General features: G+C 36.8%; 1 protein-coding gene across 5 annotated transcripts; it reads left to right on the top strand.

Annotated features, from left to right (window-relative positions):
* Positions 1-287: 287 nt before the first annotated feature.
* On the top strand, positions 288-26390 carry git2a (G protein-coupled receptor kinase interacting ArfGAP 2a). Of its 5 annotated transcripts, XM_079607512.1 has the most exons (21): positions 295-696; positions 5218-5351; positions 6511-6623; positions 7117-7222; positions 7415-7501; positions 7587-7717; positions 9294-9388; positions 9645-9693; positions 10074-10125; positions 10928-11000; positions 11103-11200; positions 12514-12625; positions 12712-12854; positions 13304-13453; positions 15611-15877; positions 17507-17605; positions 20263-20345; positions 20571-20762; positions 23229-23384; positions 24101-24164; positions 25340-26390. In XM_079607512.1, the coding sequence occupies exons 1-21, from the start codon at positions 615-617 to the stop codon at positions 25550-25552; spliced, it is 2499 nt and encodes an 832-aa protein (XP_079463638.1). In that variant the 5' UTR covers positions 295-614; the 3' UTR covers positions 25553-26390. The 5 variants fall into 5 exon arrangements, 4 of the variants coding, with proteins under 4 accessions (XP_079463640.1, XP_079463638.1, XP_079463641.1 ...); XM_079607513.1 differs by lacking the exon at positions 17507-17605 and having other exon boundaries at positions 323-696; XM_079607514.1 differs by lacking the exons at positions 17507-17605; positions 23229-23384 and having other exon boundaries at positions 288-696.
* The last annotated feature ends 1155 nt before the right edge of the window (positions 26391-27545 follow it).

Below are 27545 nucleotides of genomic sequence, written 5' to 3'. Positions count from 1 at the left end.
TGGGATCGAACACAGTATGTTATAGAGATCGTGTCCTAGACATGGTCCTAGATGCCTTGCATTTCATTTTCCGACACTGTTTGGCTCATTTCAGTTTGAAGATATATTCCAAACATAAAGAGGATTTATTTGTTTTCAGACGTACTTATTCAATGTAATCGTCTCACGGCCTGTAAATAAATGGATAAATGAATAAAATATCTCACGCGGTGCAGTGCCTCGTCTGTCCACTGTGTGTCAGCCAGCGCTAGAAAGCTGATTTATCGTCACTATAAACTCAAATGTGTGGTCTGGGAGGGCAGATGGCACTCTACTGCGATCTGATGGGTTACTGGGCAAGCATTTCCGTAGTGTAGTTTTTAATGTATCATGACAGAGGCTCCACTGCCTGACTCGTCTGTCCTAATTTCAAGCTAGATAGTACGACATATATTATTTCACATACAGCGTTCACACCGATTCGCACACATCTATCTCCTCCGTATGCGCGTCCTCTTCTTCTTCGGGTATGAGATCCTCTCTCAGTGATACAATACTTTTAAACGGATCCCGTCATTATGTCAAAGCGGTGCATGCTTTAAATTTATCCGTAGACGATTCTGAGTCGATAATAGATGGTAATACCCGCGTTACCGGAGACAAGGATGTCGAAACGGCTGCGAAATAGCGAAGTTTGTGCGGACTGCAGCAGTTCGGGTGAGTAACGTTATATTCTGCTACATTTTTAGTATAAGACTCAACTTGCACTGGCAACCAGGTGATATTACCGAATTAAGTGACCGAATGATAACATTTAGCTACACAAATTATGATTAAGATCATAAGTCAACCTTCTATAAAACCAGATTCAGATTTGGAAATGACTGGAGAGTAAATGTGTGCTTTTTGGAGCATGATGATGTATTGCCATTGGCCGTGGCTCAAAACCTAGTGAGGTGTCTACCTAGACAGCATTTTAGGCGTCATTTGCGCGTGCCCACAGATTCTGCTCTTTTCCAGCCAGTGAGGTTTGAGACACACGCATGCAGTGTTGACTCAATTTTACGGGGTTTTCTTCAGCTTCCAATGATGCTGTGAAGGTTTGTGATAAATCATTGTGTTTCACTTCACTTCATTGTCTGTGGAGAAATGGGTAAACATACTTGACCCTCAAGGGGAATTCCAGGTGAAAACATCTACAAGAAGTGCTCGATATGGCCTTATATTCATTACTAACAACAAGTAACCCTAACCAGCACATGCAGTGCCCTGACTTTTGAGAGATAGAAAAAAAAATAAAAAGTCACATACTAGCATTGTTGTCGTAACACCATGTTCATGTGTAATAATGCATTGACCATGAATAATTACAATCCATGAGTGATTTGACCTCCTAAGACTATAAATGACATGAAAAACATTTATTTGATTTGATAAATGTGTAGAGAACAGTTTAATAGGTCTTCATTTATGTGGTGTACTGTTTAGGATAGATCTATTTTAGTATTTGAACTATAAAACACGGTTAACTTTCTGTCTTGTGATTCTGTTTTCTCCTCATTCCCCATATTGATTCCTCTTGATTCGTTACGCCTCAGACACCAGCTGGCCTGGGCTGCCCCAGCATGTCAGGAGGGATCATTGGGCAGTTGTTAGGGTGAATATTTTTAGTCATTCAGCACTGAGTTTTATTTTAGCCGCTGCAGCACTTGATGGGGAAGAGATCAGCCCTCGGCTCGGAGAGGGAGGGAGAATGAGGGTGAGAGGGGAATGATGCTGGTGCCAGGTGCTTGATTCTGGCCCTTGGCCTCTTTGCAGCTGTTGTTTGATACTTCCTGTGCATGAAGGGAAGTGACTTTTGCTTCTAGGCTGCTCTCTGCTTATCAGTGGATCGGTTTATAATTTAGAAATCTCATGTTGCTGTTGGACTGATGCAATTGTGGTATCATATATCCCATCAAGCTGGCTGTGGAACCCAAATCGGTCACTGATTTCATAAGTGTCGGAGACTTTAATGACCTGCTCACCCTACGCAGTAAAAGCATGTGTTTTAGTTAACACTTGTAATCCTCTGCTGTCAAAAAATAGACCTAAGACAATAAGCGTTTTCTTTTTTTATTATTATTAAAATGAATGTACTATATTTTGTTTCAATAATATTTATTCTTTAACATTTTGTATTTTTAGGGTATTTCGTGGTACTAGACAATATTCACCTCTAAAATAATACTGTATATAGGAATGTTTATTCCCTAGTTCCTTATAAGTGTATTTTAAATTTCAGGCTTAAAAAATTGCTCTGTATTTTCACATTTCGTGCCTGTAATTTTTTACCACAAAGGTCAAGTGTAACTATAATTTAAGATCTTTTAGCCTTTTGTGTTCATATAGCAGGTGTTACAAAAGTTACCTAGTTTCTTTTGTACCTTTGTAGTACCTTCATTTTAACAAAGTACAAAAATTGCAAAAGTTTTTAACGTATATTTGTTTGTCTAAAATTACAGGGTTAAAAAAAGAGGCTGATGATTTATATATCCGTTTAAATTTGAATCTTCCATATAAGAATGGGGGAAAAATGTAATTAATATTTGCAGAAATGAAAAGAAATGTTTGCCTGTTATCAGTCTGAAAATAAAATCCTGAAAACTCTGTACTTGGGGAATTCTGAAACTCTTATGCGCTGACTCAAATCGTTCTTTCTGAAGGAAGTGAAATCACAAGTTGGCCTGAATCTGTCTTTGGGAGAAGTTGAGGGGGGGAGGGGGGACTGCTCAGACACATTAGTCATAGGTTCAGTGTGATTGACCCCACTTTCACTGATTTGGCATCATGACTCAGTGAAGGAGGGAGACTATGCATGACATATTCTATTAAAAACTGCCTTGGTATGTGACAAGTGTTGAGTGACAAGTGTTGATTCTGTCTCAGTCTAGGTCGTTGAGTTTGTCTAGTGTTGTGGAGACTCTGGGTGATCTAGGTCGTGACACAAAAATGTTTTAAAGGGCACCTATTATGACATTTAAAATGTTCCTAATGTTGTTTAGGGAGTCCCCAACAACAGTTTTACGTGCATGCAATGTCAAAAAACACTTTTGTTTTCGTATAATATGCATTTATTTTTACCTGATTTGCTCACCGACTCCCAAATGATTCGTTCAACGACTCGTTTTTCCAAACCCCTCCTTTGCGCGACGCTAATCTGCGATTGGTCAGATGACCAGCAGTGTTTACAGAGATAATACTTATTGTTTAACACGGAGTACAATGATGCTTTTATTAAATCGTGTTATAATAATGATTAATCCACTGCTTTGTAGTTTGTAGTAAAAAACTAAAAATAAGATAAAGAATTTAATGTTATGTTAGCGAGCATAGCCCAGAGTTCATATTGTAAAAGCACAATCAGTCTTTGTTTGCGTTAGCCCGATGCATAAACATAACGTTTTTACAAAAAAAAAAAAAAGCAGTTACGTTACTACGAGGTATTACTCTATTCTTTAAGACAACTCCGAAAACAACGACAAACACTTCACATATCTCAATACAATTGTCATTGAAGACCTAGAAGCTAAACGGTGCTTACACAACAAACAAAATAATAATTAAGCATGCTACATAAAACATAAAAGCAACAATTATTAATAACACTTACAGGTTGTGATACGGAGGAGGAAGCTGATGCAAATATACACTTAGAAATGAACCTTCCTTCAATATCAGCCAGCTCGCGAATCCAAGTTTGATTGCATTTAAAAAGCAATCGTCTTCAAAATGGCGCGAACAAAGCACAAGGCTCGGACTATACTTCTGTGGTATAGTTGTATATATTAATTGTAGCCACTTAGTCTTCAAATGCTCCATCTTGGGAAGATGAAAAAAGTTGGCTTTTAAATCGCACTTCAGAACACAGCATCTCGTCGCCATGATGTTTTCAAGTTTTCCCTGCTGGCCTTGGAGCGCAATAAGTGGGCGTATCGTATTCAAATAACTTGACAAGTTGACGTCATCTAGTCAGAGAAAAAGCTTCGGTCTTCTAACGATTCATAAAAATGACTCCGAGTCGACTCTTACTTTTGAAAGACAATAACTTTATATAAGGTGCACTTTCATATTTCAAACTTTGCAGGATGTTTTAGTTCATTTAGATCTATGTTACACACTACATGAAAGGTAAATTTCAAAATTCCATAATAGGTGCCCTTTAAAGGGAGGTATAATACTTTCCATATCTTCTGATGTTGACTTTCAAGGTTGTGCACCAAATCAAACTCTATGCAAATTTACCAGCTAACACTACTGTGTTTGTTGCATGCGTTTCACTGCTAAATCACTTTTCTGCTGTTGGTTATACGTTTACAAATGCTATAAAAATATAGTACAGACGATTATATTTTATGTAAAAAAAAATATTTTTTTATGCAGTTCATTTGATATATTTTTGATACTGTATGATTTTTTGAGACATCTTTGTTTACTTTTTTGTAGGATAAACAAATTTGTTTGTGTATTGGGTTGCCACTTGAATGCTCAGTGTCTGAATCTGAAGTGAAACCAGTTTAGAATCACGCTGCAGTAGACGGCCCTTTTGAAGGTAGTGAAACTAAGAAGCCGCAGTGTTTCCCAGTTCACCTGCTCATACCCTGGAAGTAAAGCTCAGCTGCTTAGCATTTGTTGTGGTTTGAGGCATGTGTATGCAAGAGGAAGTTAGCGCGTTTACAGACATACATGAAAGGATGACATTCACCCTTTGCTACTGTGGCCTTATAAGGAAGAATTGAGCACCACATTTAGTTGTCGTCATATATTGCATCACATGCATATCAAAGCTACATATTAGACAACTGTGCTACTAGTAATGGTTTATCAGACTATCAGAGTGGAACTTAAGCAAATGAATACACACATACTATGTATACACCAAGTGCGTTTTTTTAAAGTAAGATGTTTGTTTTTAATGTAAATAATAAATTTTAAAGTCAAAATGAAATCAAAAAGTTTGTCATTTGTGATGATACGATTCCTTTGTGCATATAAGTTAATTTTCGTCAGTGCATTCTTCTAAGAAGCATCTCCCTTCCATCAACCTTTTAAAAGTATTGTTTCCATTCTCATGCACCAACCAAAAAGCTCCATTAGCGTTATCGTGTATTTATCAATGATCAACACACTGCTGACTCTGTCTGAGACACGCTGTTGTTTACTTCCTGTGAATCTCTTGATTTTCTCGGTGTCCCTTAGATCCTCGCTGGGCATCTGTGAACAGAGGAGTTCTGATATGTGACGAGTGCTGCGGCGTTCACCGCAGTCTGGGCCGCCACAACTCGCAAGTGCGGCACTTGTCAAACACCTCCTGGCCGCCCACCCAGCTACAGGTGAGCCCACTCTAGGGTTCCTTTTGATACGCCATGTTTTTAACTGATCAACCCGTTCATCTGAGACTTTTATTCATCTTTAGTCTGAGGCACATTTAAAAGTAGTTGTGGTTTTTTAATAGCCGATTTTGATATTTTAAAATATTTGAAAGAAGGAAATGTGAATAATCCAGTCACAAGATTGTTGATAGATTCTAGATTAGCACTTTGGTTAATCGGCTAATACAGATTATCTTAAAACACAAAATCAATGCTGATTGATCAACTTGTCAAATATATTTAATATATCAACTTGTCCTATACATAGTTGAATACTTGGTTGCTGCTGAAAGGCTCCATATGGTCAAAATTAAGGATACAGAGAGAGAGGTATTATTTACTGGTAGTAGATATTTAGGTAGGTATTATCATTATATATTAAGTAGGTATTATAGAGGTACATTGAGGTATTTTATGCATTAAAAAGAAAAACTGATGCATTTTATTATTGAGTGTTATATATATATGTCTGCTAAGTATGTGCCAAAAGTGAAAATAAAACAAAATAATTTGATTTTAATTGTCAGAAATACAGTTTGTACAATGATTTGACATTTTTCATTATCACAAGACAAAATACATGTACAAATATATTTGTAATGCAATAGTAGTAACCGAATTCAAATCTTTTTTTAAAATTCTGATTTAATTACTTTCTCTTGTCATTTTTAAAGTAAATCTCAATGTAAATTCCATAGAAAGAGATCACAATAGCCTTTGTTTTAGTCTGTGGTTCTAAAACGACTCCGTCTTCTTTTAATTTGAACACGAGGAACAGTCACAGACTCATTAATGTGCTCTTCTTGTACAGCCTGCAGCATCTTCTCTCTCAAGTTCCTGTTTTTTTCGACTGATTGCTTTGATCCCATAATGTCTCTTTTCATTTAATGTGTCCTTGTTGTGTAGTACATTTTTCCACATTCTTATTTACAGATCTGTGGTTTTTTTAATCCATCAATAGTCTTTTGAATAGTTCTATGAAAACGGTTTATTGGTGTGCGCCCTCACTGGAGGCCCTTCCAACAGAGACTGTGACTCACAAAGCATATTTAAAGAAGCATGTTGTCATAATGGATTTCTGTCTTGTGATGAATGCCCTCGATTTCTTTCTCATTCACAGATGGTTCAGACATTATACAACAATGGTGCTAATGCAATATGGGAGCACACTCTGCTGGACCCGTCATCCATCATGAGCGGGAAACGCAAAGCCAATCCTCAGGATAAAATCCAGTGAGTATTTTGTTGGTAAACATCTTCTAACATAGCAGAATGATGTATGTTTGCTATACACTATCATACAAAAGTTTTGGATCAGTGAGATACATATTTTTTTTAATTAAAAAATGATGCATTAAATTGATTAAAAGTGACAGTAGAGCCATGTATAATGTTATCAGGATATTAGAATGATTTCTGAAGGAACATGTGACACTGAAGACACTGAAGAATTCAGCTCTGTCATCACAGGAATACATTAAATTAAATATATTAAAATAGAAAACAGTGATTTTAAACATTTAATAATATTTTACGATGGTGCTGTATTTTGGATCAAATAAATGCAGCCTTGGTGAGCATGAGATTCTTTCAAAAACATTCAAACATTACCAACCCCAAAAGTTTGAACTGTTTTATATATAAAAAAAGATAGTAGCTGAGATAAAGCATCTCGCCCAACAGTTGACTGGCTCTAATACCTCCATTGTTTCTCTCACCCAAAAAGCCCCAACAAGGCAGAGTTTATAAAAGCAAAGTATCAAATGCTGGCTTACGTCCATCGTTTACCCTGTCGAGACGACGACAGTACAGCATCCGCTGATCTAAGCAAGGTAAGGAAAGAGTTTCGATATTCAAATATGTGATGCATCATCCATTATGATAAATTTTTTCAGGTTTGACTTAAGTTTTTATTGTTACATTATAAATTGAAATGGTTCCTCATCTAAGACCCATCAGGTTTTTGTCTGCTGTCAGGCTTGATGAAATGTCTCTATTGATGCACATTGTTTTTGACTCTTTAGCAACTTCACTCCAGCGTTAGAACCGGCAATCTTGAGACTTGTTTGCGGTTACTGTCACTTGGGGCTCAAGCCAACTACTTCCACCCGGTAAAAACCTCTGTTCTCGCCTTAATTTATCATAGTCAGTTACATACAAAATGCATTTTTAACTGTTCTGCACTGGTTTAAACAGGAGAAAGGGAACACCCCGCTGCACATAGCAGCTAAAGCAGGGCAAGTGTGTCAGGCTGAGCTTCTCTGTGTTTATGGGGCAGACCCTGGGGCTCCAGACTCCAACGGCAAAACGCCCATCAACTATGCAAGGTAATCAATAGCGACTGCATTGATGGTCCGAGCCACTGGGCATTGAATTGTGCATGTATTGATTACTTACTATATTTTATTTGTCAGTGTGTGTTGGTTGTGCAAAAGACTACTTGTCATGGATTTGGGTGGTTGCCTTCACTTAAATTTTTTTTGGAAAGGTCTTGAAAATGGCATTAAAATGTATTACATTGAAAGTCCAGATGTCTGCAGATACCCTGTTTTAGGCCCCACCCACACTACTGCGTTTTCGTTTAGAAACGGAGACCTATTGCTACGTTTGCACCTCCCGTCCAGACTACAACGGCAAAAACGAAGACCTAAAACGGAGAAGTTTAAAAACGCTCCGACCCCGTTTTGCGTTTTGAATCTCCGGAGGGCGTTTTAGTGAAGACGGTCAAAACGGAGGACTTTAGAAACGATGACACAGAGGCTCACGCTCGGCTCTATGATTGGGTGTCATCAGTCATGGCGTATCCTTCCCTGATTCATCAGACACCCATCACATGACCCGTCCCCGGGAAGAAAACATACAAAAACAGCCTGGACTACGTAACGTTAGTAACTGCAACATGGATAACGAATTACAAGCGTTACTGATGTTGATGTCTTTGCTAGCAGCTGTTGTGCAAGTAAATTCTGCATTTTACAATGCTACAACTGCCTACATGCGCCTGTTTACACCGGCACACGCATGCCCAGTGTTGGTGAATGGTCACGTGATCCGCGTTTTCAGTCGTTTTAATGTGGACGGAGATGAATTCTAATACGCAGCTAAAACGCTGGTGTGGACGGAGATCGTATTCGTTTTAATTCTCCGTTTCTAAACTAAAACGCAGTAGTGTGGATGAGGCCTTAGTACTTAAAGGGATAGTTCACCAAATGAAAATTAGCCCATGATTTACTCACCCTCAAGTCATCCTAGGTGTATATGACATTCTTCTTTCAGACGAATACAATCGGAGTTATATAAAAAAATGTCCTGGCTCTTCCAAGCTTGTGGAACAGCAGGCAGTGAATGTCTGTTTCTGTTTTGTAGTCCATAAAAGTGCATCTATCCATCATAAAAGTGCTCCACACGGCTCTGGGGCGTTAATAAATGCCTTCTGAAGCGGAGCGATGTGTTTGTGTAAGAAAAATATCCATATTTAAAACTTCCGGCCAAACGAAACATACGGATTCCACTTAAGTCTAAAGCGCAACTTATATGAGTAATGCTACGTACTGCTGATATTTACGCTACGCCATGACACACTACGCTACTTCCAACATCATAAGTTGCGCTTTATGAGTAAGTGGAATCTGCATGTTAGTTCAGCCGGAAGCTAGTTTTACTTTATGAAGTTTTAAATATGGATATTTAATTAATGACAACACTGGTCTATGGGTGTGTGCATGCTGTCCCATTTGTTATTTTATGATTCAGAGGGCCTGCTGTGTGCCCTATTACTGGTGCAGATTTCATAGGAGACTCTGAGAAGGACCACGAGGTCTGAGGGCAGCATTTGGCACAGGACCTAAAAGTTCAAAAATAAAGCGGCATGTGTCATAACGTCATTGTGTTGTTTGTATTCAGGCAGGCTGGCCATCAGGACCTGGCAGACAGACTGGTGGAAGTACAGTATGAGCTCACTGACAGGCTGGCCTTCTACCTCTGTGGGCGGAAGCCTGGTGAGTCAGTGTGTTATCATGATGAGAACTGATGTTTTCATACCCAGCTGAAGGGCTGTTTATGCTGATGAAGCCATTTCACAGCATGCTTTTACTTAAGTCTGATGGGTTATGGTCTTCAAAGCGCCAGATGCCTCAATAAAATACCACAGTGAGCTTAATGTGTTTATGCTTTAGTGTGCATCTTTGTCAGTGGATTGTCAGTTAGTTGTGAATGAGTACTGTGAGTCAGTACTGTCATCATTCTGTGTTTCAGATCACAAGAGTGGACAGCATTTCATTATACCACAGATGGCGGACAGGTAGTAATAATCTGATATGTTGAGATGTTCCCCTGTTAATGATACTGGTGCCACCCTTATAGAAGTTTCTTCTGTAGTCGAGGAGTATTCGGGGATGTGCTTGGTCATGTTTTGGATCTTCTGATTGCATCCCAGAATACTTCCCTGACAAGCTGAGATAGTGATCCGAGCAAGTTTTTAAAGTTAACACTATTTTATTTTAATATCTTGCCCTTTCTTTCCTTTTTTTTTTCCTTTTTTTGCTCTCTTTGATAAAAAAGAAATATGTAAGTATTTTACATGGCAGTTAATTAAATATCACTTTATCTTTTACCATTACAGATTTTATCATAAAGATATTTTAATTAAAAAATATATTTTTTACTATTTAATTCCTTTTATAGCAGTCTGGAGTTATCAGAGTTTGCAAAAGCTGCAAAAAGAAAACTGCAGTCTGTGAGTCCATCTATTTTTTTTATATACTTTAAGCAATGTATCAGCATAGCCTCCAAACAGAACAAGACTAAGCACTAATGTTGGGGAGTAACTAACTAATCTAAGTACAAATTTCAGTAGGATTACAGTAATTCAATAGTGAATCAGAACGTTTGGACAGTTGGTGTAAATCAGCAAAACTATTTAATGGCTTGTTTTGTTCAAACATTAACAGAAGTCCCTCCAAATTATTTTTTTTATCATGTTTTATAGCAAAATACTAAGCTAAATTCTGCTTTATGAATTTAAGTTGGTATATTAAGCGAAATATTCACTTAAAGGGTCATCACTTTGTTTTTGACTAGTTTTATTTAGTATCAGTTCATCTGTTCAAGTGATGTCAACCGTAATTGAATACAATCTACTAGCAAAAGGCAAACCCATATCCTCATTGTTTTGTGTTCGATAAATGCTACTGTGATTGCAGAGATAATGATACCATGTGTAGCTGCACCCTTTACATTTTGCTAGTAGACTGTGGTGTAGATAACTACTTCTTTAAATGGTAGCTTAACTGAAGTTTAACTACTGTAGCTTGTTACTGGGAAAGCTCATTTTAAAGTAGCTTCCCCAACACTACTAAGAACAGAGTAAATCATTGGGCTTTTCTGAAGCAGATGGCCGTTAAGTACCCCCCCACCCCCCAAAAAAAACGTCTATAAGACAGCATCTTTATTTGCTATAGAACCTGTCACTACATGCTTTTATGCAGTTTTACAACCACTGAGAGCACAGATGACTTATGTAACTTATATAATTGCAGCTCAGCGATCATTTGTTTGAGGAATTAGCAATGGATGTGTACGATGAAGTGGATCGAAGAGAGACGGATGCAGGTGAGATCATCAGCATGTGATGAACAATGGAAAGAAATGGCTATTGAAATGTACATCATACAAGTGCAAAGCGTGACACGCGCTGTCTTTGTATTGGTGTAGTTTGGCTGGCCACTCAGAACCACAGCACTTTGGTAACAGAGACAACAGTTGTGCCTTTCCTTCCTGTAAACCCAGAGTACTCATCAACACGAAACCAGGCAAGTACTGCACAGAAAGTTTTGACGCTTTCACTAAAGTCATCTTGGCAGGAAATAAAGATATTGCACTTTGACAAGTGAACTTTTTATAGCACATTTTATGCAGTGTTTGCAGCTAAAAGTGCACCCTGCAGAAATGTGCCAGACGAACATGCAAACAGAGATGCCACAAAATTAATAAAAAGGAAATGGCATAAAAACTGCTATGCACAGTTTGCTTAGACAACCCAAACCACAAAGATTCATTTTATGAGAAGTTGTGCTCATCCATCCCTCTAGTCATTTTGACCCGAAATTTATTTCTTTATTTTTTTAAATAAATAAAAATAGTTGTAATTAAATTATAATAAAAAAAGAATGAATGGAATATCAAGAATGCTTCAGCATAGTAAAACATAAAAGTGCGTGTGTGTATCTGAATGCATTCTGGAGTAGTATACCTGCTCCATATAGAGTAGTGTTTCTCAATGGGGGCGTTCAGAGAACAACGGGGGGCATTGGAAGCAAGATTTTTGAAAGGGGGGCGTTCACAAATTTACACCAAAGATCCAGGCAAGACCAAATTAAACATGAAATTACTTACAAAAGAATTGCCTACAACATTCTAAAATCTGCCAGTTTAATGCGACATGTTAGCTATGTATCGTTTCTTTTGCAACGACTCTATTATTTTTCCAGTCATAGACCAGCGCTCAAGCGCTGACTAAAATCCAGTGGTGGCTGGAATCAGCATTCACGTCGTGCACAAAAATGTGTTTCGCGCTGACAACAATCCGATGGTGGCTAGAATCCAGCGCTGACTAGAATCACGCAGCGGAAGAATGCAAAGTTGACAAGCCATTTAAAAAAGTATTGACTTAAAAACCACTTATATATTTTCAATAAATCATGTTCCGATTCACTCCGGTGTCTAATTTAATTCCTTTTGTGATTCTATAAGTTATGTTCTGTATCGCAGAGTGGTATGTTCTTCCATAAAAGTTTTTGAGGGGAAAATTTAAAGAAATATGATTTTACATCTTGATTTTATGCATATTTTTAGCAATTTAATTTAAAGTTAGATTATTCAAATATATTAATAATAATATATTTTTTAATTGAAATACTTTTGTGTCATCCTGAGGCCACCTTGTAAGTTTGCGGAGTCCCCTTAGTTGGCCCCGGCCCCCTGGTTGAGTTGTTTTTAAATACAAGAATGTGTCCTGAAAAGAAGCACGCCTAATCGGGCTCTAATTATACAGGGCTTCCGTAAGACCAGCTGTTTGTTCAGATGGTGAAGATGCAATAAAACCACGATTTAACTTCTTTTCCAGGGAAGACAAAAGCTGGCAAGGTTCAACGCTCATGAATTTGCCACACTTGTGATTGATATTCTAAGTGATGCAAAGCGACGCCAGCTGGGGAATTCAGTCTCAAGTCCTAAAGGTACAGCCTGCATTCAGGCACACCAGTCTTTGATTTCTTTTATGGGTTTTGCTGATGTTTCATGGTTGTTGTCTACTTCTTCATAGACAATGTTGACGTGTTCTTCAAAAGCGTGGGTAGTCGTCATGGAAGTGAAAGTCAGGAAATCGACCAGCCAGACTATGACAGCGTGGCATCCGATGAGGACACAGACACTGATTTACGAATAGGCAAAGCAGACAGAGCGAAGGTGAACTATCCCTTTTAAGAAGTGACAGCTTCCTGTTCCATTTCTCAATGGTTATAATAGAAGATGGTGATTAGTGTACTTCAAACATAATGGAAGGTTTTGACTGTTTATGATCCAAAACTACTTTGTCCTCTCATAAAAGAACATGTAACTAGTTTTGTTGTTTAAGTTCTTGCTTAAAATGTATGTTGGTTTTGAATTATTTGCATTTAAATTCCCACACAAAAGTTGTGTATTATGTTTTTCAGATACTTATATAAATGTTCATGATTAGAATAATTAGACCACTGTGACATTTGTGTGATAAAACAGATACTGATTTACGAATAGGCAAAGCAGACAGACCTAAGGTAAGCCGGTGGAGCTTTAGGAATTTTGTTTTGAGCCGTTCTTGCCATCCCAGTGTACATGTTGGCCATCTTTCCATCTTTCCATCCTTTTCCCCTCAGAGCCTGGACTCTGATCTGTCCGACGGGCCGATTTCAGTGCAGGAGTTCCAGGAGGTGAAAAACGCACTTTCCGCTTCCGAGGCCAAAATTCAGGAACTGATGAAAGCCAACAGTAATCTGAGTGAAGAGCTGAGATTGATGCAGAAAAAGGTACCAGAGATTCAGCAGTGAGCGCTGAACGCCCTGGTCAGAGCAGCGTTTCTGCTCCTAAACAAAGCAAGACTGTCTAACCCCTACACCTGCACCTCTTCTCGCACGTGAGGGGGCAAAATCGCAGGTGACCTAAAAGTCCCGTCTGACTGACCGGTTGTGATTCTTAAAATCCTCTGGAATGCTGATGTCAAAATAATCCTGTCGTAGTGTTCAAATAACCAGCATGACCTTAACTTCTAAATCGCTCGAAAAGATGCTCTATCAATGACATAAACCCAAAACGTACTGACTTTTTGGCATTTGATTGCAGATGAGATAAGTTAGCATGCTATTGCTAACCTCCCTAACTGCAAACCTGATTCAGCAGTTGGCTCTTGCATCAGCATGACTCGTTTTAATTGTCTACTCTGTTTCTATATGTGTGTACATTAGACAAGTGTTTCCAGAATATAAATCAGATAAAATTATAGATTGAATATAAAATAATAATTCTGAATTGAATTTGGAGCCTTCACTGTCATTTCCATGTGAACATAGTTAGAAATATATATATTTTTCTCTTTCACATAGACATTGAATCCCATTCAAGGAATATTCTCTAAAGACAATAAATTATAAAGTAGTAGGAGAGAAGTGAATTTTTCTCACACTCACTGAAGTGTGTTTAATATAGTCTTGAATAAATCAAACAGTATTTTTAGTGATATTTTCTCAGTGATGAAATAAGAGCAGTCCCTCAACGGCCCAACTTTTAAAGGGATAGTTCACCTAAAAATATGGAAAACAATACTATGGAAGTCAGTGGCTGCCGTCAACTGTTTGGTTACCCACATTCTTCAAAATATCTTCTTCTGTGTTCAGCAGGAGAAAGAAGTTCATACATGTTTAGAATGCCTTGAGGGTGAGAAAATAACAATTTTCATTTTTGGGTGAACTATCCCTTTAAGAAAGTTACCGTTTCAGCCTGTTTCCTGTCACACTTCTCAGTGATAAAAATAGAATATGGTGATTAGTATATTTTAAATGTAACGGAAGGTTTTGACTGTTTATGACCAAAACTACTCTGTCTTCTCGTAAAAGAACATGTAACTAGTTTTGTTGTGTTGCTAAAGGTCTGAGTTCTTGCTTAAAATGTATGACGATTTTGAAAGTGGTTGTGAATTATGTATTTCCCACACAAAAGTTGTGTATTATGTTTTTCAGATACTTTTATAACTGTAATGATTAGAATAATTATGCCATTGTGACATTTGTGTGATAAAACTGTGTGGCTTTGCATTGGATGTAAAATCTGAAAATAGAGATGGCCCAGATCATGTTATCATGAGTGAAGTCCTCAGGCTCTTTTGTTGCGCTCTCCATTTCCTTTCTGATCCTGGCCAATGCGTCTGGCTCGAGCTATTTGGCTTCTCTCTGAGCTGCGGAGTGAATCTCTGTCTCTCACTGTAGATTCTGAAACACGTCTAACTTGCGCTTGTTCTGTGAACATGTCTAGACATTGCATATACCCGTGCCTGCATGCTAACTTGGATATATTGAGCAACTCCCATTTAACGCTTTTCTATCCCTTTCTTCCTTATTCATTCAAAGTTCCCTTAAGATTTTAACTTAATTTAAAATAAAATTTCCTCATGATTTATCTCAAATAATTACTACTGTTTTTTTTTTTTACATATAAGATCTAAATAAATGTCCTATTTTATAGAACGGCTTAATTTTGTTTCAATGTAAAAAAAGAAAAGAAAAAGTTATTTTGTAATAATTCCAATTTGATAATTATTTTAATTTATCTTTTATCTTTTTTTATTTTTTATCATAATCTCACCAACCTCTGAAGTTTCATAGAGCAGAAATCCTCTAAAAAGTTGGATATAATTATATGTAATATTCATAATATTGGCAATTTCAAATGCCAACTTTTGAAGCCATTTCAATCAACTAAATTGTAGAAATAAGGATGTGATTTATTTTTTAATACAATTTAGCAATTTTATTTTGATGTAAAAAAAAATGTAAAAAATGCAGTAGGCCTGAAACGGGCAACGCTGAACATTGTTATTCATCTATTGATTGACAGGTTTTCCTGTACGCTCAGCTTTGCTACAGTTTCTGCTTTTCTATGCGTTTCTCTCGCTTACTCGTGTTTCTCTTCAGCTGCAGTCTCTGCAAAGCGAGAACAGCTCTCTCAGGCGGCAGGTCTCCGCTCAACAACCCTATCAGGCCCCCGGCGGCCCTGACCACCCCAATCCCTCCTCCTCCTCTTCTTCCTCCTCCTCTGCCCTGAAACGCCACCTGTCTGCACGGGCGAGCCGCCCCATGTCTATGTATGAAACCGGCTCTGGTCTGAAGCCCTTTCTCCCCAAGGGAGAGACCCCTTACCCCGAGGAGACCTTCCCCACCCTGCAACCCTTCCCAACCTATGTAAGTAAAGACCTGCCTCTCGCCGCCTTTTCCTTCTTCACCTTCCTTCTCTAATGTTGTGGCATGCTAGTCTGCTGATGGTATGTTTCCAATTCTCAGCGCTTCATGAGAGTTTCCAAAATAAACGTTTGTGGGCATTTTTGGTTCACTCAACGTATTACTTCACTTTGGATCCTGTTGGCTCACATACTGTAGCAGCTCTTTCATCATATTTCTGTTTCCTGTTTTAATTTCATGCATCATTTGGGACTCACAAAGCATGTCTTTATTGCCAACTCAATGCACAAGTCACACAGTCATTGCTTTATGTAACTGTACATATAATTTCAGTCAGATCACAGTTTTAGGTGCACAGATCACAGTTTTAAGTGCACCAAGCTATTTTTCTTTGTTTTGCTGGCTAATACGATGTTGTACCAGTGTTTAATCATTCGAGTTTTCTGAGATGAATGAGTAGTATTTGGCTGTAAATGTAATCTCAACATAACTGACATACTCAGGTCAGTGTACATAATTTTAAACCTTTTTTTCCCCTTAAAAGTATTAAGCATTTATTTTTCGGGGTACCACCTTTTTCACAGTGGAAACATTTTTAAATGTTGATATTGTTTTAAAAAAACAAATATTTTTTGTACATGTCAGTTACTCTGGCTCATCAATACAGTATCAGTATCATCAATATCATCTTGATGTAAAATGCCCAGTATTTTATTTTCAGTTGTCTTTTATACAAATGTAAGTTCCTGTTTCTGTTCCATTTCCTTTTCATTATTTACTGACCTTTCGAGTGTCCATATTAAAAAAATATTTTAACTCTTATGGTTTTCCATCTCTTTTACTGCATTTTAATGCTACTGATTATTTCCAAATGCATGCAAATGTCAGAGCTGTTCAAACTGCATTCAAACCATTCATCAGTCGTTATTTAACACTTGTGCCGGGTTCTATAATTTTTCACTAGGTAATGTTTGCTGCAATTGTTAACAGCATTTATTAATCTAGGAGGTTAATGTTCATTTCAAAATCTAATACTGTTCATTGTGAATTTGTTTGTTTGTTCGTAATACATTAACTAATATTAATTTATACAACTAACAACGTGAAATGTTAGAAATGTATTGGTATGCACTACCGTTCAAAAGTTTGGGCTGAGTACACTTTCTTTTTTTAAGAAATTAATACTTTTAGAAAAGTGCGTTAAATTGATTAAAAACTACACTATTAATGTTACAGATATTTATATTTCAAACAAACTGTTATTTTGAATGTTATATTTATCAAAGAATCCTGGAAACAAATGTATCATGGTTTCCACAATATATTATGATCATTAAATCTGCATATTAGAATGCTTTCTGAAGGATCATGTGTCACTGAAGAATCCTGATGATAATAAATTACATTAAAAAACAAATAAATGCAGCTTGGGTGAGCATGAGACCTCTTAAAAAATCTTACCAACCCCAAACTTTTAAACGGTAGTAATTTATCAAAAGTGTCTTGACAACATGCAGTTTTACAAAAGTCAAAATTACTATATCAACTTGTTCTCTATTCCAAGCTCTTCATCGTGTGGGGAGGGGGGTATCTTTCATTCTGTCTTAAGTCTTATTTGCACCCCTTTTTTAGACCGGAAAGGGTGTGTTTGTGGCCTCCTCCTCATCTCTCCCCTTCCTCCCCTCCTCCTCATCCTCCCCGTCCTGTTTGCGGTATGAGAGTGCACAAAGGGTTAAGTACATCCTCACAAGCTCCGTTCCTCGTGGGACCGGCCGAAAGCTCCCAGAATCCCTTACCTCCTCTACACCATCCTTCACAAACTCCTCTTCTGCCTCCTCTACTCCCATCCATCCCTTTTCCTCCTACTCCTGTTGTGCTCCACGCATCAGCATGCATGAGCGGTCCCTCCAACATCCCTCCGGGGGCTGCTGTTTTCAACTGATACGTATTTCTGCCTTCATCATCCTCATAAATAGCACATGCATTTCATGGCTTGTGTCTTCATTCCCAGGGCGCACTGCTCAGGGCTTGTCCACTGCTGCTCACACATCTGTTCAGGATGCCTTGGAATGCTATACTGCTCATGCTCTGGGCTGAAAGTAAAAAGATGAAAATGCACACTTGTGAATTACTGTATGTAGATGAGCTGGATTAGCTTGTTAATTTTTGTGTGTGCAGATTGCAGCCATATTTAGATCCATGTTTCTAATGTCACAGAGACTGTATTGTGGGTCTTATTCATGGCTGTTTAGCACTTGCAGTTTAGTCTGATAATTTTCATTTTAAAAGTATTGATCTGACAATAGAATTCAATTAATTAAAGAAAAAAAAAACATTTTAACCAAAGAAACACTTAAATACACTAGTGTGTAAACGTTTTTAATGGTCACCAAGACTGCGTTTATTTTGATTATTTAAATTTTATTTTAATACAGTAAAAACAGTAATTGTATGAAATGTCATTACAATTTTCAGATAACGGTTTTCTATTTTAATATTTTTTTAAATAATAATATAATTTTTTTTCATTACTCATTAATCATTATTCTGATCTTCAGTGTCACAAGATCCTTCAGAAACATTCTAATATTCTAAATTTAGCGCTCAAGAAACAGTTCGTTTTATCATCAATGTTAAAAACAGTTGTGCTGTTTCAAATCCCCCCCCCCCAACCCCAACCCCCCCCCCACCCCCCACCCCACAAAATTGTTTTAGCATTATAAATGACTTTACTCTCACCTTTGAGCAATTTAATGCATCTTTTCTGAAAAAATAAAATAATAATTCTGATAAAATAATTCGTATTGAACCCTAACATTTGAAAGCTGTCCTCGCTGGAAGTTGATTGCATCAATGCGATGCATCCTCATTTTACACCACTATAGGCTACAAGGAGATGCGTGTAGAGAAGAAGAGTAAAAAAGTGATTGTTTGTTCAACGGAACATTAGTTTGATTATTCAGACATCATGTGGCGGTTCTCCAAGCGTCATGTTGCCCTGATACGGAATTGTTATAATATTCTGTTACACTAATTTCGTAATATCCCAAGTCGGAGTGCTGCTGGCGTCTGACCCCATTACCTCATATCCGTGAGCACAGTAAATCATGCTCCAGTGAGACTGTCAAACAGCTTTACTGTAAATGCTTTATGGCACTGTGAAGGAATACTCTAATCAGGACCATGAACTAGATTCAATTGTAACTCTTGAGTTTTACCCTCGAGGACACGCTAGTTGTTTCAAAGCTAGCTTTCGCATCCGCTGGTCTGCGCTTGGACTTATAAGTGCATTCAAGATACTTTATTTAAATGTTTGGGGTCGGTAAGATTTAAAAAATAAGAATTAAAAGTAGTCTCAGTAATATTAACAGTAATTATTATTGTTCATTATTATTATTATTACAATTTAAAATAACATTTCTATTTTAATATTTTTTAAATGTAATTTATTCCTGTGATGGCAAGGCTGAATTTTCAGCATCATTACTCCAGTCTTCAGTGTCACATTATCCTCCAGAAACTATTATAATTGCGGATTTAGTGCTCAAGAAACATTTCTTATTATTATCAATGTTGAATACAGTTGTGCTGCTTAATATTTTTGTGGAAACTGTGATGCACAATTCTTTGACGAATGGAAACTTTAAAAAAACAGGATTTATTTGAAATGGAAATGTTTTTTAACAATGTAATAGTCTTTGCTGTCTGTCACGTAAGATCAATTTAATGCATTCTTGCTAAACAAAACGTATGGAGACTTGCACTCAGTTAAATGTGGTAGATTTGAGCTTGGCTAGAAGTGCATTATTGATTAACATTATTGATCTTAGACAGCTCTCATAACCACATTTAAAGACTCAACTAACCCGTTTGCGCACCTCTCACCTTGTAATGCTTTTCTACGGTGCCCCTAAAGGAACATGCTGGTGGGAAAAAATGAGTGAAGGAGAAAAATATTAGATTTTTTTTTCACCACCATGTCCCTTTAGTACGGATTCGGAGCCCCTTAATGGGACATGGTGGTGGAATAAAAAAAGTCAATGCTTTTGCGTTCTTCAAATATTTTCCATTCCCCGAGAAACTTTTGTGTTCTTTGCGAGTGTACGCAATGTTTCCTTCCATCTCCTTTTTTTCTTCACCATGTCCCTTTAGGGGCTCCGTACTTGTCATAGTTTAGTGCTTGAAAGATCTAATGCTTAAAAAAACTTGCTTCTACCCTATTGACCATTCCATTAATGCAGATAGTTGAATTTAATTATTTTAATTTCATATGAACTAGCAAACATGCTGAAATTTCCAATTCCATCACTGCAGTTTCATTGCTTTCCTCCTTTGGCATTTAGTGACGTCACATGTTTTTCTTGCCGTGTCCTTTCCTGTCTCTTTAGGCCTCCAGATTTGACAAGCAGAGCAGTGTGTCTGATGGTGACTATGACAACACGGTCAACGAGTCCGATCTGGACGACTCTGGGTATGTGTCCACTTTCTTTCATATGACCTGAAATAACTCGGGTCTCACTCCTATTGGCAAAAAAAAAAACAGGCCTTTTTTTCTCTGAAAATAAGAACGGCCTGTCCTTGACTTTTAGCCAAGCAAAGTGAGAAAACAAACGAATGATTCTGTAACCATGCATCAAACGTTACTCATCCCTGACTTGGTTCCATTTACTGTATATGACTTCCTCCGTCCCTGCAGCTTCAGCCGTAGATGTCGTCTGCGCAGCAGCGGCTGGATGGGAGAGAGCGGGTCGATACCCGAGCTGGATGATCACGAATCTGAGCCGGACCCCAGTCTGCCCAGCACAGAGGACGTCATCCGTAAAACTGAGCAGATCACCAAGAACATCCAGGAGCTGCTGAGGGCTGCGCAGGAGAACAAGCATGAGAGGTGAGAGGACATCCAGTGCCAACATCTCTCTTCTCGGATTTCTTCCTTCATCATATATGGCAGCTAAAAAATCTGGGGTCACTTCTGCCACATATTAAAGAATTTCACCTGTACATTTTTGGGGCTTGGGTACAAATTGTTTCTCTATGACTTAGTTTAAGGGGGTAGTTCATTCAAGTAATGAAAAGTGTCATTATTTACTCACACTCACGTCGTTACGAAACTGTGTGACTTTCTCTCTTATGCGGAACATAAAATAAGATATTTGGAAGATTATTAGTGACCAAAAAGTTTTCTCTTTAAAGCATTAGAGACACAAATCAATGTTTTTAGTTGTGAGAACTTTTAGATATTTCAGATGAAATATCACCTAAATTAATACACAAGCATTTTTTGGACTGTCCAACCTTTATCTTCTCAATGGTAACCAGCAATTAACATTGAACAACAATTAATATCTATTGATATCTGTTGACAATTAATATAGTTGAATGAATATCTTATCGTCATTTTGTTCGTATCATAACATCTTATTGTCAATTTGTTTTCTACACAAGTTTGCCTTAAGGCGAGACACTACAGGTGAATAGGGAAATATTTGTAACTAGCAGATATCACCATGAAACTTTCCCAGTTGATTACCTACATTAAGATGAGAAAAAAATGTATTACAAGTTTTCTGTAATTTATTGTTTAAATATGCAAATTAGGCATTATCTAATTAAATATGCGCTAATTTGTCTATATTTAAAAAAACGAAATCTCAGAATTGGATAAAGCCAGGTTCAAAATTCTTTTTTCATTGTGTTCACATATTAGATGGGGAAAAAATTACAGAGGGATTTATGGATATCTACTTTTGTTATCCTGTAAAACAGAATATACTGTCAATAGCCTTAAAAAATGTATTTTCGCCATGTTTTTTGGAATAAAATGTTATATAAATCAGGCTAGGAATAATATATTTACAAATCCCTCTGTAATTGTCTTCATAATATAACTAGGTACAAGACTGGAAAGTTTGGTGTGTATAGGTGCTACTGAAGAGGAGATTTCGGACTTGGAGTATGAGAGAAAAGTCATTTTGAGAAAAAGGCATTTAAAGACTTGTAATGTAAAAAATCATACTTTTTTAGTGGAAACAACTATTTACTGACACAATATCTTATCAAATCATTAGCAACAACAATACAAACGACCTAAATCACATCAAAACTTATAAACACAGCATTTATGGCCTTTAACTGAGCAGAAAAACAGTCAAAAACACACATCTGAGTGTCAGAGCGCGTCACGTGATGCTTCTGAACCAATCACGCTGTCAGAAATTGACATCAGCCAATGAGATTTCGCTTTTAGGGTTAAATGCCCATTTTACTTTCACGATTGGTTACTGATTAAAAGGAAATGACCATATTTGGATCCGACAGCATTGTACAGAAGAGAGAGAGCTTTCCAGACATGTGCGTGATTAAAGGAAGAACACAGAGATCGCGGAGCAGCGCGTTGATTTAGAACGGCAACTTTTGTTGAATTTCAGAGAAATCTACTGACGCAAATAGACAAAGTGTAGTAAAATAAAGACCTAAATGTGTATTTTGGACTTTTTTTCAGCACAAGTCTGAAAGAAAACATGTTATTGAAGACAAATAGCCCAAAATCTCAAAATTGACCAGTGAAAAAAAAACGATGTTTTTGCCTGCCGTGTCTCGCCTTAAGTTGAAAGAGGTGTAAGAGCAAATTATCAAACAAATACATTAATTTATGGGACGTGTAAGCAAAGCCACTATATCCTAATCCAGCATTTAGTCTCAAACTGGGGAGTCTGTACTGAGTGATTAGACTAAACTTGCCATCGTTAGTTATTTACAGATTTATAATAATTTATTATTTATAAATTCCTTGATGAATAAAAAGCATTTATTTGAAATAGAAATCTTTTGTTACATTACACATCTTTATTATAAATTTTGATAAATTTAATGTGCCCTAAATGAATCCAAGTATTAATTTATATAAAAAAAAAAAAATCGTACTGTACCCAAACTTTTGAATGATAGTGTATACATTTAATATTTCTTTATTTAATAAAATTAATTTGTATATTAAATATTTATTTCTGGAAAATGAAAAAATCACAAATCCAAGTAAAGTAACTGTTGCAAAAATGGCAAACTGCATATAAAACTGAATTTGAATTTATTTTGACCTCCAGAGGTTGACATTGAACACTTTCTGAAGGTTAAGCACTACCCTGTTTTATATAGACCTTTAAAAAAATAATAATAATGCATATTGTACCCCATTCATGGAAAGTGCCTGTTTTCGTAAACCAATGAATCATTTTCTCCATTCATACCTTTTCCATTTTCCATCTGATCTCAATTGTCTGTGTTCATCATTTGGGGTCTGTCCCATCGGGGGCCACGCTCTGTTTGGGTCCCGATCTGTCTCTTTCCCAACCAGTGGACCATGTGAGCAGAGGGAGAGTGTCCGCAGACTTAGACACAGTCTGGGTTGTTTCAGCACACTGGTGCCGTGGGCAGACAAGCCCCCGTCTCCCATGCAGTCCCTCGGCCTCAGAGCTCCCCACCCAGCCAACCCCAACAACCCTGCCTCCTGGTACTCTGGCCTCTGTCCCTGCCTCACAGGCACAGTGTCTACCTCTATCTCTCTCTTCAAAACTCACCCACTAATCTGAACATGAATGCAATGCGCATGGTTACTAGTATGTCTACAGTAACGCCATAGGCCGGTATCAGTTTGCATTGTCTTCTAAACTTCACCTTTATTTGCAGGAACTCATGTCAGTGCACTTGGTTCTCTTTTAGGAAAAGGCTTAGTACTGATATCCATCTAACTTTTGATCTTTCTGTTTTGCACTGGTTTGAATTTTATTGCTAAATAAGCTGTGTGATTTTTAAGATATTTCTCAAGTTGCTGAAGAAAGCCAAACTCAGTTATTTTGAACAAGTAGTAAAAAAAAGAAAAAAATGAACCACATTACATTGAAAATGTCTGCATCGTGTCTGCTGCACAACTAAAAAAAATGCATGTTTTTCTTTTTGGTGGATTAATGCACAATGTTGACTTATATATATTCTATATACTTTCTAAATATATCTGTAATATGTCAGTGATATTATTCAACAAAAGTTATTAAAAGACAGCAAAAAAAATATGTTACCCTAACAATATTTAGTATTTTTCATGCCAGTATAAATGTCCAGCTTTATCCAGCGATTGCTCTGTGGTTCGCTTGATTTATCCCTCTCCAACCTCTGATGGTTTTAATTTTTAGATTTTAATACAGTATCTATCATTTTCTTCTCCAATAGCTTTATACCCTGCGCAGAAAGAATACATGTGGCTGTGAGTGAGATGGCTGCCCTCTTCCCCAAGGTGTGTAGTTTCTCCCCACACTTCATAAATGCAAAAAAAAAAAAAGCTATAGACAAAGTCAAGTCAAATGTACAGTGCTTTTCACAATACATATTGCTTCAAAGGAGCTTTACAGAAAATCATGATGCTAATGTTTATAACGTGATTATAGTAGTAATTGTTTATAATATTTATATATAAATAATCTTAACATTTATTATTTAAATAATGTTTATTTTAATGATAATATATATAGTATGCTGTATGTATGTGAATAAAGTTGGACATACTTTTACAGACTTATGAATATATGTATACATGCATATATTGAACTTTTATATAAAGAGCTGGGCAATAATATACTGTTACATTTTATGACAAAATAAAAATCATGCAGCCGAGATTTTCTATGTAGTATATATTACTTTACGTGAGTATATTCTATGCAGGTAAAGTAGGATGTACTTTATATCTAGCTTTTAATATATTGTACATTTAGGATGTTTGTTAGATTTGTATTTGGATGTACAGTGGCCACAAAAAGTATTTTTTGGACACTTACTGTAGGTCACATTTTTGATAATGTTATTTATTTATTTAAAAATGTATATTATGGTAACACTTTACAGGAAGGTCCCATTCGTTATTGTTAATTAATGCATTAACTAACATTAAAAATATGAAATAAATATGAACAGATCTGATTTTAATAATATATTAGAAAATGTTGAAATTAAGATGAATAAATGCTAGTATTTTTCATTGTTAGTTCATGTTAACTATTGCAGTAAAATAATGTTAACAAATGGAACCTTATTGTAAAGTGGTTCCAGTATTATTAATATATATAAATAATATGTCTATTTTAATTGTATATATTCACTATATAATATAATGCCTCGCACAACCAAATCGGATATGTGCGTCGGATAGACGTTCAGTTCAACTAGAAAAATAGTAGAAATCCCACACACCGCTCAGACTTGCTTGATAACTAACTACTTTTTTATTTTGCAGTTTTTTCCCCCAGTTATATATTATTCATTCAAATATTTGTATACATTTAAATGTCTTAAGTATCCAAATGCTTTCTTGAGGACATATGGACATATATTTAGTAGTCTGAGCCAAGTCTTGAACCACTATAAAATAGTCTCTATGCGTATTTATTCCTGTATTTTCACCTTTGTCCACAGAGACCACGCTCTGAGACGGCAAGGAGCTCTTTGCGCTTGTTAACGTCCAGTGCAAACCGACTGCAGAACGAGTGTAAGAAAGCGTCTCCTCTGGACAGCAGCACCGCAGTGGACATGCAGTTGGTCACCCAGCAGGTCATCCAGTGCGCTTATGACATCGCCAAGGCAGCTAAGCAACTTGTTACCATAACCACCAAAGAGAACAACAACTGATCCTGCTTCCACATGTAATGCAACCCTGGTGGTCTTCTCAGTGTTATTTTATTAGCCATTTTTAGGTATGTCAGTTGAGATTTTTTTGTAATCTAAACTGTATTTGCATGTTTTTATTTCTAATTTAAAGTGTCTGTTTGGCTTGAAGCCATAAGATAAAGCCTGAAATGCTCTCAAGGGTTGTGTATGGACGTGTGTTAAACCGTGAAATTGTATTTGACTAGATGTTGTGAGCAGAAATGAGCAGCCAGTCACTAAATATTCAGTAAATGCCTGACTCTTTGCACTATACTGAAAACTTAAGTTCTTTTACCTTTTTATAATCAAACATTTGTTGTTTTTGAATTGTGTTCAAACACAAGCTTTTATTTCCAATGATAATCTCAGTGAAATCTATAATATATAAAGAAATATTGTAGTAATCTTATCTGTACAAACATTCAGGTAGTGTGGTCAGGTAGGCCATGTTTAGATACAAGGAACTTGAAAGTGTAGAGGTGTCATGTTAAAGATCAGATTCCATTCATGTCAGAGGTTAAATGGACTTTTGGGATACGCCAGGTGGCTATAATTAAAACATGATATTTTCCATGACTGTATAAATGTCCAGCTTTAAAGCTTTATCCACCTATTGCCATGTGGTTAGCTTTATTTTTCACTCTCCAAACTGTGATATATGCCAGGTAGCTATAGATTTAGAGGGTGTATTGAAGAAAAATATATTATGAAAAGTTATTTACCCTAGTTTAATCAGATTTCATCAACGATTTGGAGGTTACGGTACAGTATATTTAATTAAAACTTATTGTTTTCAATACATTCACAGCAGATGAGTATATGAGGATAAAAACATCTCCTCCAGCAGCTTGATGCTGTTTTTGTGATACTTTAGACAGTTCTCCATATCGTACATTCACTTCAGTGTTTAGGCAGCTCTTCTCTTTGCAGATCTTTTTTTATTTCCTCTCTACTAAGTATTTTGATCTAACCTGATAAGGTTAGACTTAGCAAACCGTTGTGCAGTGGACTGGTTGCTCAGTGTTATTAGAGTCAGTGACTCACAGCTCAGTGTTAAAGTCCCCTTGTTTGAGTGTTTGTAGTTATTCAGATGAACTGGTCTTCCACTCATTAATTAATATTATTGTTATGCCTGTGGTTAAAAAGAAAAATGAGTTCTTTATTTTTTAAATAAACTTAATTTATAATTTTGAGCTTTAATTGTTGCTCTAGAGTTTTTGTTTATATCTGAAAGTGAACCATATGAATGAAGGGGGCAGTCGTCGCCTGTATGCTGAACGTCACATGAACAAACAGAAAAATGGGTCTCATTACATCCGCTTGTCAGGAAAAAAAGCAGCCGAAAAAAAATCCAACTGTCTCCATTGACTTTGTATTGCGTGAAGCTGCCTCGCTGTCATTTCAGACTTAACAAAAAACAAAACAATGTCTAAAAGCTGCTATGTGACCGGGTGTACAGCAGACAAACTAAAAAAAAAGAAGTTTTTATAAGCTGTCGACCCCAAAAAACGGACACAAAAGTGGATGAGAACTACGGCCACTGGAAGGGAACGTAATCGGCGACGGGGATAGTTTAGCTTACAGAAATATAATATATAAAACTGACATATTATTGATTTACCAGTGACAAAATGTTTACTGCACACGTGTATTTTTAGTGCATACTGAGTGTCAGGTTTTTTTGGGGTTGACAGCTTCTAAAAACGTATGTATTGTTTTTTTTAGCTTGTTTGCTGTACACACTGTCACATAGCAGCTTTTAGACATTTTGTTTTTTGCCAAGTCAGAAATGACAAGGAGGGAGGCAGCTTCTCGCAATACAAAGTCAATGGAGACGGATGGATTGTTCCGCCCTGTCTCTATTACTTTTCATAAAAAGTAATGCAATTAGTTACTTTTGAAAGGAATAATGCAATAGTGTAACATTTCTTTTAAACACTGATCCCCAACACTGATTATAATAAAAGAAATCTGA

Source organism: Phoxinus phoxinus, assembly GCF_949152265.1.
Source record: "Phoxinus phoxinus genome assembly, chromosome: 3".
In the NCBI taxonomy this organism is placed as follows: Eukaryota; Metazoa; Chordata; class Actinopteri; order Cypriniformes; family Leuciscidae; genus Phoxinus; species Phoxinus phoxinus.
This window is presented reverse-complemented; position numbering and strand designations above follow the sequence as displayed.

What these genes read in the sequence shown, in the direction of transcription:
- git2a (XM_079607512.1), top strand. Translation starts at nt 615, where the DNA reads ATGGTAATACCCGCGTTACCGGAGACAAGGATGTCGAAACGGCTGCGA. An exon ending in CAAAAAGAAAACTGCAGTCT is followed by an intron (nt 10,126 to 10,927) that starts GTGAGTCCATCT and finishes ATATAATTGCAG; the next exon opens with CTCAGCGATCATTTGTTTGA. An exon ending in TGAGATTGATGCAGAAAAAG is followed by an intron (nt 13,454 to 15,610) that starts GTACCAGAGATT and finishes GTTTCTCTTCAG; the next exon opens with CTGCAGTCTCTGCAAAGCGA.